The sequence below is a fragment of the Kogia breviceps genome, chromosome X, assembly GCF_026419965.1.
Source record: "Kogia breviceps isolate mKogBre1 chromosome X, mKogBre1 haplotype 1, whole genome shotgun sequence".
Classification (NCBI taxonomy): Eukaryota; Metazoa; Chordata; class Mammalia; order Artiodactyla; family Physeteridae; genus Kogia; species Kogia breviceps.
In genome coordinates, this window is record NC_081330.1 from 37571446 (window position 1) to 37584483 (window position 13038).

The window sequence follows — 13038 nt, forward strand, 5'->3', positions numbered from 1 at the left end:
AATAGAAGGCTGTTTCATCTACATGGAAAATCTGTTGTTTCATGTACCCACCTTTATTAATTGTCTTAGCTAGATTCTCTGGAGAACTTGCTGCAGCTTCTACATCAGGACTTGCTGCTTTACCTTGCACTTTTATGTTATGGAGACGGCTTCTTTCCTTAAGCCTCATAAACCAACCTCTGCTAGCTTCAAACTTTTCTTCTGTAGCTTCCTCACCCCTCTCAGCCTTCATGGAATAGAAGAGAGTTAGGACCTTGCTCTGGATTAGACTTTGGCTTAAGGAATTTTGACATGCCTTTCTCACTAAGCTTAATTGTTTCCAGCTTTTGATTTAAAACTAAAGACATGTGACTCTTCTTTTCACTTGAACACTTAGAGAACATTGTAGCATTATTAACTGGCCTAATTGCAATATTGTTGTGTCTCAGTGAATAGAGAGGCTCAAGGAGAGGAAGAGAGAGGGGAAACGGCTGGCCCGTGGAGCAAACAGAACACACACAACGTTTATTGGTTAACTCTATCGTCTTACATGGGTGCAGTTCATGCCACCCCAAAACAACTACAGTAGTAACATCAAAGATCACTGATCACAGATCACCATAACAAATATAATAATATTGGAAAAGTATGAAATATTGTGAGAATTACCAAAATGTGACATAGAGACACAACGTGAGCAAATGCTGTTAGCAAAATGGCACCAACAGACCTGCTCAACACAGGGTCTCCACAAAGTTTCAATTTGTAAAAAACACAATATCTGAGAAGCACAATAAAATGAGGTGTGACTATATGAGAATGTGAGATATGATTGCAGCAAGGTTGCTCTCCCAAACTGCTGAGGTGGTGGCTAGAGCTGGTCTCCTGGGAAAAGTCTCTGTTGTCCTGATTATGAACTCTATAATATTTAGCTTTTGAAATTTTTTGTGCAGGAAAGTGATTTTCTGTAAAACTGCAAGGTATATTAAACTTTGTATAAAAGTTAACATTTTGTGTAATAAATGTTTTTTATTGTGGTAAATTACACATAACATAAAATGTATCATTTTATCCATTTGAAAGTGTCCAGACCAGTGGTGCAAAGTACAATCGTAATGAATGAGTGGTTTTAAACAAAAAAACGCTGGTGGGGTGCATTTGTGGTGGTGGCCAATGATGAACTCTGGTGGCCTTCACTGTTCTCAAGGTTCTAAAGGCAACAAAAGTATAGTGACAAGGTACTTCAGACCAAGTGCTGTATGAGGTATGCATGATCTTGAAGCAGCTGGTGGCTCTAGTCTGTAGGCTCTGAGGTGGGTGCATATACATTTAGTTCACTCAAAAGGAAGGCATAAGTGAATGTTCAGCCGGGTTCTCTCCTGCCTCTGGAGGGCCCAGTAACACATTATTCTGAGCCACAGAAGTTAATGAAGCCTCTACTAGCCTTGTCTCCTGACCTGTAAAATGCAGTAATTGTTCCAGAGTTGTCAGAAGGATTAAATATATGCTGACTACATTAGCATAGTGCCTGACACATGGTATGCTCTCAATAACTGGTTCCTATTATCATTATTATATTATGGTCCCGATCAAACTCTGCCTTCTAATAGAGCTATTAGAACAATGGACATATCCCCTCTGTTCAACTGAGATCTTGTTAAGGGAAAGGACTGTGCCTACTCATCTTTTTATACCCCATAAACCCAGCACATAGTAAGTAGTGCATACACATGTGTTGAATGAAAATACTCTCCCTTTATGTCTACCTCCTTCTTCCTCCAACCCTAGCCAGAGTCCACATGAAGAGGTGTGGTTGTTAAGAGCACTGGTTTTGGAGTGAGATAGGTTTGAATTTTGGTTCTGCCACTTACCTGTGTGACCTTTGGCAAATTACTTAACCACTCTGAATCTCATATAGAGCATGAAGAAAATAAATATCTACTTCATAGAATTAAATGAGAATATATAGTGAAGCACAATGCCTGTCACAGCTGAGTGCCTGAACAGAAATCATTCCTACTACTACTACTACTACTACTACTACTACTACTACTATCTGTTTCTTTCAGAAAAGGGGGCATGCCTCCCCTCTCCCGCCGTTCTGATGGAGATTAAGTGAGAGAGAGGCTTGGTGAGAGAGAGTGTGATACATTCACACTAGGGAATGGAACTTTTTTTTTGGCCGTGCCACGTGGCTTGCAGGATCTTAGTTCCCTGGCCAGGGATTGAACCCAGGGCCACTGCAGTGAAAGCACCGAGTCCTAACCACTGGACCACCAGGGAAGTCCCAGAATGGAACTTTTTCAAGGAAGATTTCCTGGATTGGAAAAGCGAGAAAGAGATGAGTGAGCAAGACAAAACAATCAACCATAAACAAAACTGAGAAGTGGGTGACGTTTGCCTGTGGTGACTCCCTTCCACGCCAAGGTCATTACCTCTCGTTCCAATTTAGGCTTTTACTGATATGCCTAGGCAGTCTTCCGTGTTGTCTGTCAGTGCTCTAGAACATTTCCCTCTCCTGTTCTCACCACCTAGCTCACATGTTCTGTATGTTCTAGACTCTTGGAAACCAATCAGGAACTAACTAACCTGAGGTGAGATGTTAACAGCACTTTTGAGCACCTTAACTCATGAGAGAGACTGGCTTATAAAAATTACAGGTCTGGGTGGTGGGGAAGGGGCAGAAGGGGGAAAGTCTTTGGACAGAGAAAATTTTCCCATGCTGCACAGGCAACTGCCTACTTAGCCCTTGGGCGGAGTGAGTCTTGAACAGAAGAAAAGGAAAACAAAGTGGAATAGGCAGGTGCTTCCCAATAAACTCCTTTGATGCCCTCAAAGTGCTAACGACCACACTAAACACCTCAAAGTTGCAGTCACCCCCCTTTTGTATTCACACTCATTTTCACTCTCATTGACACTACCTTTTGTGATCCTTTTTCTTTTGAGGCTTCCCCAACCCCTGCTTGCCTCTCAGATCCAGAGTCTGCTGCCACCTGCATTTGCCACCAGCTGGTAGACCAGACTCCAGCTTTCTACCATCCTTGGGCCTCCATTCCCATTACAGGCCTGCCTCTCTGCAATCATCTACCACCAGTGGACATCTCTGAACACCGATCACATGTAAGGTCCTATCTTTCCTCCTGGCTACTACTGCAATTGTGTAAAGTGTGGAGCTTTACGCACAAATGTGCCACTAGTTAGCTCACAGAAAGAGATATATTGAAGCTACTTTCCCAAGAATGGAGAGAGCTTTCAATTGATTTACCCACCTGGTTCCTTTTTTTTAAAAAAAAAAAAAAAAAGTGTACCAACACTAGGGTGATCAACTATTCTGGCTTTCCCAGGACTGAGGAGTTTCCTGCGATGTTCAGGAATCAAGAGTCCTGAATAAACTGGGATGGTTAGTTATCCTCAAACATTTACGGACTGCCCACTGTTTATCTAGCATGACTTTAGGTACTGATGGGTTGCCTTCCAGGCCAGCCTTAAATGAATGGCAGGGAAAGTGATGCTCTAAGGCAAAAATGTGCTGGTAAAGTTTTAACAACCAGCTGTCCTGGGGAGGGGGAGGAGGGGGAGCCCTAATTTGTAGCATTTGCACATTTCTGTGTTGTAAACACTCCCATTATGGCCATTTTCAAGCTACCCAAGAGATGCAGAGCAAAACACCATTATTTAACATTTCCACTACACAAATACAACAGATGTGAATTACCTCAAGAGCACAGATGATAGTAAAATGTGATAAAAATAAGTAGGAAGTCATGAGTCTAGAATATTTATTACCTTTAATAAAATGTATGTAATTGCAAGTTTATATCATGTGATTTTTTAAATGATGGCTTTAACAACTGGTTGCAAAATTCCTGAAAATGTAACCATCAACTTTCACCAGTCAGTATGAGCCAGTTCCGGCATATCACTGAAAGAACCCTGGGAAATCAGCCCTTTTCATCATGCACATGTCTCCTTCCCACTGGTATGCCACAAAAGACTGAAGACCAACCATTTGCAATTTATTCCTTTGATCTGAGCTCTGCCTTTAGTATACTAAGATGAGCAAGACCAGGAATAAGGACACAAGTTCTAATCTCAGTCTTATCATGAATTGGCTGTGTGACCTTGACCTCTTTGGATCTCAGGCTCCTTATCTGCAGAATAAGGGGCTTAGCCAACTGGTGTTCTTAAATGACTCTTTCAGACATGTTTGTGTGTCTCTGTGTATGTGTTTACAGCTCTGTTGAGGTACAATTCACATACAATAAGCTAGATATATTTTCAGAGTACAATTTGATGAGCTTTGACTGAAATAATCACCACAAACAAGATAATGAGCATATCCATCACACTCAAATGTTTTCTTGTGCACCTTTATAATGTATCCCTTCCTTTCCTCAACTGTCACTAGGCAACCACTAATCTGCTGTCACTAAAGAATACTTTGAATTTTCTAGAATTTTCTAAAAATGGAATCATACAATATATATGTATTATGCTCTTATCTTTATTTCCTTTTTTCTGCTTTGGATTAAATTTGATCGCCTTTTTCTAGTTTTTTATTATGTAACCTGAAGTCATTGATTTAAGACCTTTCTCTTCTAAAATATCTCTCATGTTTTCATTTTCATTCTGTTTAAAATACTTTCGAATTTCCCTTGAGACTTACTCTTGAGCCATGGATTATTTATAAGTGTGTAATTCTTTCCAAATATTTGGAGGACTTTCCATGTATTTTTCTTTTACTGATTTTTAATTTAACTCCGTTGTGGTCAGAGAACACACTTTGTATGACTTGCATCCTTTAACATAATATTGAGACTTGTTACACGATCCAGCTACGGTCTATCATGGTAAATATTCAATGTGCGCTTGTAAAGAATGTTTTCTGTTGTTGTTGGGTCGAGTGTTGTAGAATGTCAATTAGGTCAAATATATTATTTGTGTTATTCAAATTTTCCATATTCTTATTTTCTTTTTGGTCTATCCATTATTGAGAAAGATATTGAAGTCTCTGACTAAAATGATAGATTTGTCTATTTCTCAAGTCAGTTTTTTCTTCATGTATTTTGAATGTTACTAAAATGCACAAATCTTTAGGATTTGTGATGAATTAGACACTTTATTATGAAATGGCCCTCTTTACCTCTGTTAATATTTTCCTTTGCAGTGTATGTTCTCTGATAATAATATAGTCACTCTAGCTTTTTAAAAAATAATGTTAACATAGTGTATCTCTCCCCATCTTTTATGTTTCACCTATTTGTTTTTATATTTAAAATGGATTATCTATAAGCAGCATACGGTTGAGTCTTTAAAAAATATTTTTTTCCATTCTACCAATCTCAGCCTTTTAATTGGGTTGCTGTGAGACCATTGACTTATTATGACTACTGATACAGCTCTGTTCAAAATTACCATCTTGCTATTTTTTGTCCCAACTCTGCCTGTTATCCAATATCTGGAAACTGCTGTTTCCCATATTTTGCCCATTTTTTGAGTCGTTCACGTGAGAGGGTAAATCCACTCACTGTTGCTTCATTATTGCTGGAAGTAGAAGTCCTCTATGTTTTGCTTTTCATACTGACTTGTCATTTATATTTGGACATTTGTTATTATATATATGGACATTAGTCTTGTATTTATACATGTGACAAATATGTTCCTCCAGTTTATCAATATTCTTTTAATTTTATTTATGGTGATTTTTTTTTCATAAAGAAATTTTTCATTTTGATGTTGTCAGATCTTTCTCTTCCTTTGGATTTTTATGTCATGTTTATAAATGACTGCCCTGTATTTTCTTCTAAATTGTCATGTTTTAAAAGAAGAAAAATAACTCCTCAGTATGAATAAGTTTTATTTTTAACATCAAGTTTATTAATTATAAAAGTAATACATGCACATGGTAAAAATCAAGTAAAACAGAGGGCTATAGATGAAAATGAAAAGTTCCTTTTCTGTTCTCCCAGTGCCCCTGCTTGCCAACTTCCTCTTGCCAGAGGTAACTTCTGTTAGCAATTTCTTGTATATATCCTTCCTCACATACTCTGGACACATACATACACATGCATATTTATCCTTTTGTACACAAACAGGACACACACACACACACACACACACACACACACACACAGGGTTCTGCAATTTTTCATTTAACATTATATCTTTGAGTCCCCAACGTGACTGAATTTTATCAGATGTTCACCGGACTGACGGAAGGACCAGGGCAGTCAGAGAACATAGTAAGGAAAGTGCACAGAAAAAAGGCATATTCACCTCTGTAAAGCCAACACTTAGCACAAAACCTGGCACATAGTAAATCCTCAATAAATAAGTGTTAAATAACTAAAGGGAAAGAAGAACTTGAGAAAACTGGAAACAAATTGCTACCTTGACCATTCTTCTCAGGCCAGACCTGGTCTCTAACTGAGAGTTACCACCTCCCAGGACAGCAGGGAACAATACCTGATGATAGATGAGGACATGGAGAGCTGGACCTCTCGCCTGCAATAACTTTCCACTGTGTGTCTCTTCCCCCACTAGATTCACCACCTCCAGCACACACACTTAGTTCAAATGCACAGTTCACACTGACTACACAGTCTGGGGGCTCAAAGACTACACAGCTCAACTATATTATAGGTACACACTCATACATACAGCTACCATTAATCAGTACCTACTGTGGGATAGGCACCATGCTGGGAACAGCAGCCCTGCAAGGTTAATGTCAATTTACCCCCATTTTATAGATTAGAAAACTGAGGCTCCAAGAATCCAAGTGACTTATTCAGGGTCACACAGCTAGTAAGTAGCTTCCAGAGACAGCTCTACAACTTAACCAGGTCAGCTTACTTTTCTGTCGGTCCCACAGGCTCTGTGCTATTTTCCTTGCCTGGCACTCCCTTTCTCCCCTTGTCTCATCTAGTGTTCTGTGGAAGCCAGGCAGAGATAGAAACATGAGGTTGTGCAGGATCCATGCTAGGCTATGGAATACGCTGTGAGGGATGAGTAGTGAGTCAGTCATAAGAGTCCATGAACAAGAACAAACACATGGGGGAGGTATTAAAAGTTCAGAAAGGGAGTGGAGCCTGGGAACTGGAGAGCACCCTCAGGAGCCTAGGATATGAATATTGTGGCAGCTCAAGAAACTCTAATGCAAATACTTCTCTCTCCCTAGGTGCTTCTGGTGAGCTGCTCACAAACATAGCCCTTTTGCCTGCAGTCTTATAGCCACTGGCCAGTATATCTCCCCGCATCTTAATCCTATTCATTCTCAAGGCCCACATTAAGTCTCACCTCGAAGAAGCCTTTACCTATTAACCCAACTCATTCCTCTCACTTTCTTTTGTGAATTACAGTTTTACTTAAGATCAGCACCATAATATGTAACATGTGTTTGTCCACCCTCTTGTTCTTTAATCATTTCAGGTATGTTGTCTCTTTAAGTGGACTCCTTCACATGTCTTTTTGTCTATTGTTTCCCTGCCCTGTCTGAGTATTGGGAAACCTGGCTGGATGCTAGTGCCAACTCTCCCACTGAGCTGTGTGACTTGGAGCTCGTCACAACCTCTCTGAGCCTCATCTTCCGACCTTGGAAGGTTTTTATAAAAACACAGTAAACATTGTAACACAATATAAGAATGTAAGGTATTATTGCTGAAGACATTTCAACTAAGGTGCTTCCACCTTTTACATCCTATTTAGTGGATGGTTCTATGTAAGAAATAGCAATCACTGCTGCTTGTTTCACACTAGCGTCCTCAGCAAAGGTTAACAGGTTTAGAATAAGAATACTGCACAACTGTTAGAGATGGTGCCAGACAGAGGAGGTCTGTATGCAGCTGATTCAGGGGCTCTCCTTGGAAACTACCAGGTGATTCCAGGCTTGCTCATTTTTAAAGCTTCTATTTTTCTGAATGTTTCTTCATGTAAATGATCCGTGTCAATGCTATGAAAAATGAAAAGAATCTTGTGTCAAGTCAAGCCAACAGACGCCTTCAGTACCTTTCTTTCCTGTTCTTAAGGATAAGATTCCTATTCACACTTGCACCACAACACCACTCAGTTACTTCATCCACTCCAGTATCTACCTTCTCCCTCAGCCTTAACTTCCTTCCTCGGATCTCAAAAGAGAAAATGCTTAACTTCCTCTTGAACTCTCACTCCTATCCCTCCCTGCATTTGTCCAAGGCCCTGCTCCATGAGTCCATCAGTTCCTGATCCTGTATCCATAACCTCTCCCTCTCTATGGGCTCCTTTCTCTCAGCTTACAAATTTGCCTATCCTAAAAAACAAGACAAAAAAGAAAACGAACAATCTCTCCCCAGACTACAACCCCACATTTCTTCTCCTTTTCACAAAAGTCTTAAAAAAGTAGTCTCCACTCCTCCACTTCTTTATCTTCCATCTTTTCAAGTCACTGCAATCTGGTTTCCAGCCCCATCACACCACTAAACAGCCCCTGACAAGGTCACCTATGGCTTCCTAATTGGTAAATCCAAAGGACACTTTTCAGTACTCATCATTTTGAAAATCTCTGCTGCATTTGACACTGCTGAGCCATTCCTCCTTGAAACTCACTTTTTCCATAGCTTCCAGGACACCTTTCTCTCTTGGTTTTCTCCATGGGTTTTCCTTTCCATACCCACCTCTTAAAAGTTGGTACTGCCCAGGGCTAATTCCCAAGAGATGTTCCTCAGAGGTTCTTCTCTTCTCATTCTCCCTAGAGGATCTCATCCATTGCCATGGCTTCAGCTATCACCTCCAAGGAACACCTATATCCAACTGTTACCTACTAGAAAACTTCCCACAATGTCCTGCAGGCACTTCAAACTCCACATGTGTATCCCTGATTAAAACGTATTGACTACAAAAGAAGGTATAAACTCTTTCAAGTGTGTAGTGAGGTACAGTTTTTAGTTTTTAATAGATAGAAGCTAATCTTTATCTAGCAAAGTGAAATGAGTAGCCCTGCTAGTTATGTGATTGTAGGGTAAGTAGACATTTAATGCCATGGAAGTGTAACAAGAACTTTAGGATTTTTTTGAGTGACTTAGCAAAAGCTGTCTTACCTCCTGACATGTATGACTCACAGCTGGAGAAGAGGCAGGTCAATATGCTTAGGAAGCCTGGAGGTCTTCTGAGAGTTAAGAGACCACCTACTCTCACTCTCACCCCCTTCTTTCCAAATTTAGAATTAGGAACATGTGTCAGGGTGATCTAGGGGGCTTTATCCAAGGCCCAGTGCCTGGGAAAGACACCAAGGCACCAAAAATAAAATATCTTGAAGAAAGAAGAAGGCTTAAGTGGGGCTCCTGACTCAACTCAGGGGCCTATATCTTTGTGGGCAAGGTCTGGCTTCACACATACATACCTGTGGCTGATTCAAAGAGCTCTTCTAGACCCAGACACTGGGACACATATGGTACTTTAGAGAACAATGACTGCACATTTGGGTGTGGACTAAAATATATGTAACCTCAGAATCCAAGTATAACGGCACTGCAGGGCTGGGAGGGATCCACACCAGCCAGGGCATCACCGTCTAGTCACCAAGCTTCTGTGGGACTGGGTAGGATCATCAGTTCTCAAGATGAGCCCCATGTGGCAGTAAGAAACAGAAGTAGCAGTGGACTGATTCTCCAACCAGCTTTGGAAGCAAAACTGGCTCCATCTTTGGAACCAGTTTTGGAAAGGTGAGGAAAGGCCCCCAAATGTACTACTACTCAGATATGTGAAAGAAAAGAGTGACAACTGAATTCGAACCTGGAATTCTGCAAACAGATCTTACTAATCACACATGGCATACAAGGCCTTGCCTACCCCCTCAGTCTCATTTCTTGACACATTCTGCTTTGCACTTTATGCTCTAACAATAGCGAACTTCCTAGAGGTTTCCCACCTCTATCCCCCTCAAGTACCACAAAACATGCTGCTTATTGTCTGTCTACCTTTGCTCATGCTATCTCCTGAGCATGGACTACCCTTCTCCATCCTTACCCCCATTTCCCTGGCTATAGTCCCGAGACTCAACTCAGGTGGCCCTTCCCCCAGGAATCTTTCCCTGAGCCTCCTGGGCTGGGTGAGTTGTCTCCTGCCGTGGTTCCCTTAAGATTTCATGATTACCCTACTGCATTCATCCGTTTATGTGCCTGTTTCTACCACTAGGTCCACTAGTCCCTAAAGAGTACAAAACATGTCTCTCATCTTACTCATTCTTGTCTCCCAGCACCTGGCACATTTGCCTCGCACATAGCAGATATTCAGCAAGTGCTTGTAGAATGAGTGGAGGTGAGCACTGTCACTTTGAGGCCACAGCCTCTTTTTTTCCCCTCAATCTTCTGAAGGTCTAGATACCTAGTCTTTATGGAACATATCATCAACTGTCTCCTTGCCTTGCCCCCAGATGCTCTAAATTAATAACTGGTTTCCTATATGCATTTACTAAACGCAAAGCACTGAACTACAAAGTTTACGGGGAAAATACAGTGAGGAATAAGATTCAGAGCTCACACTGAAGCAGCTCTTAGAAAACAACCTTCTTCCTTCAGCCTTTCCAATTCTCAGACAAGACTCCCCTGTTAGGAGGCTCTCCTGGATTTATCCCCTCTCTAGCCCACCACCACACTAAATGATCAACAGTTTCCTCTTACTTTACTTGGGCAAGTACATATTTCTATTGATTTCAGTGTTATCTGTCTTATATCCACTCTAATGTTCAAAATTTATTTGATGTCAGTGAATGGTGTCTACTCTGTGTGTGCGTGTGTGTATGTCCTTTATTTTGTATTTTGAGCTACTACTGCACACTGCTATCAACTTGTAGATTGACAAATTACAAAGGTTTGAAGGTTGGCCTGAAAACACAATGGAAGCACATTGGTTAAAAGACAAAGGGTGAGAGAAACAGGAAACGGTGCAACAACTTACAATAAAAAATAAATAATGGCATCACAAAATAATTTCTCTGTGATGTCGTTTAGGACCTTTGCTGAAGCTTACACACCATAGGGTGCTACCACATTAAATTACTCTATATTTAAAGAAACACTAGGATTGATTGTTGAGTTTATTTCAACCTAATGAAAATACAGACTCCAGTCACCCTTTTCTGAGAAAGACACCAGGGAGGTCCCTAAACCCCTGAGGCTTATTATGTTGTGAATAATTCCCTCTTCCTGGGCAGTAATCACCACAGTCTCGAGTCTAACAGACTTCACTTTGCTAGTAGAGAACCAGCTTCTGTTTCAGCCAGACTTGTAATCAGGTCTTTATGCTGTTTTCATTTACGCTTCAATCCATCAAATTGGCTTTGGAATGTGGAATTTTTGCACTCAGCCTTTATTTTCCATTATGTGTTCCAGTTCTGAATGCCAGAAATAAATGGCCATTTGGCCACTGGTTAGCTGCCAACAGAGCATAGCTATATCCTAATTAAGAATTACTTTGTGTGTTATGCCAGCCTGCTGAGCTGGCAGATGGACATTGACCCGAAAGGGTGAAGACCTCCACTTTCTGTAACTGTAATTCTGTAACAGCTTCATTCCCCTGAGTCTTGAAGACTCTCAAAATGTAAACATCAATCCCTCTGGCAGGTATTAGAAGAAGAAAGGGAAAGGGTCTAACATTTATGAAGTACCTCCTATGTGCCGGGGGCTGCATATTCATAATTAACGTCTCACTTCATGCAATCCCCATGCTAACACCAGGTAGTCAGGTACTACTCATGTTAGCCCCATTTTATAGACAAGGATACTCAAGTTCAGGGAGGTTAAGTAAGCATGGTCATAAAGCTAGTAGAGGCTAGACCTAGTATTTAAGCCAGACCTAACAGAATGTGGATCTGATGCTCTTTTTCCTACACCCTGCTGCTTTTCTTAGCAATGGGATCCAGCACTACCTGTTCTCTACCTCCCTCCTTGTCCCTGTGTCCAAGGAACAGGCCTACTGGTAATTTCACTTACTTTGATATTTTGCCTAGGCATGGCCGGCCCTCAGTTTTTCTTCTCTTTTCTCACTGCAATGACTATGATCAAACCCAACGTGCCTGTCCTGACCCCCTCTCTCCCACTTCCCCCACCACAGTAACTTACTAGAACGTTTGTAGTTTACATATTGGATGAATCAGTGCATCACACAGCATTTGAACTCCGAAATCCTTAAGGTCATTTCCACTTAAGTCTAGCAATGTTAGGTTCTCATTTCTGTTGAGGACAGAGGCGAGGGCTCCACAGCATGCATCTGTGAGATGACATTCTGCTAGCCTATGGGGGATTGGGGATTCAAGAAAGAAATCGGTTTTACCAAGTTCCACAGTGACCCTCCATTTCATATACACTCTGGAACAAGAGCCCAGGGTACAAAGAGTCTCTGTGCACTTACCACAAGGTCTGTAGCTTGCAGGAGGGGTGTTTCAGCCCTTCACACAGCACCTGCATGCCCTCGTCCCCTAAGGCATTGTCACTGAGGTCAAGAACCCGTAGGTGTTCATTGGTGTACAGTGCATTGCACAAATCCTGACAACACTCTCCAGTCAGGTGACAGGTCCACAGTCTGCCAGGAAGTAAGGTAGATAAGGTTGGCATCATTTCATCTGCATTGGGTCACTTTAGGTATTGGGATTACCCACTAGAAAAACACATTAGAAAATCAGAGTGTCGGGCTTCCCTGGTGGTGCAGTGGTTAAGAATCCGCCAGCCAATGCAGGGAACATGGGTTCGAGCCCTGGTCCAGGAGGATCCCACATGCAGCGGAGCAACTAGGCCCGTGCACCACAACTAAGCCTGCATGCCACAACTACTGAAGCCCGCGTGCCTAGAGCCCATGCTCCACAACAAGAGAAGCCACTGCAATGAGAAGCCCACGCACCACAACCAAGAGTAGCCCCTGCTCGCCACAATTGGAGAAAGCCCGCACAACAACGAAGTCCCAAAGCAGCAAAATAAATAAATAAATTTATTTTAAAAAGAAAAGAAAATCAGAGTGTCATGTAAAAAAAAAAAAAAATCCCTTGGGCCAAGGCCAAACAGAGATTATGGAGAGGGGAAGATTTATTCC

The 13038-nt window shown here is 41.4% G+C and overlaps 1 protein-coding gene across 6 annotated transcripts in view; it reads right to left on the minus strand.

Annotated features, from left to right (window-relative positions):
* Positions 1-5819: 5819 nt before the first annotated feature.
* Positions 5820-13038, minus strand: part of LOC131748946 (NACHT, LRR and PYD domains-containing protein 12-like) — a 41930-nt gene continuing 34711 nt past the window's right edge. For all 6 annotated transcript variants that reach the window (XM_059051334.2, XM_059051331.2, XM_067023249.1 and 3 more), the window contains 3 exons: positions 12364-12534; positions 12075-12245; positions 5820-7930 (listed from right to left, as the gene is read on the minus strand). In XM_059051334.2, the coding sequence (XP_058907317.1) occupies positions 7849-7930; positions 12075-12245; positions 12364-12534 (424 nt within the window). In that variant the 3' untranslated portion in view covers positions 5820-7848. The remainder of the gene's footprint in view (positions 7931-12074; positions 12246-12363; positions 12535-13038) is intronic.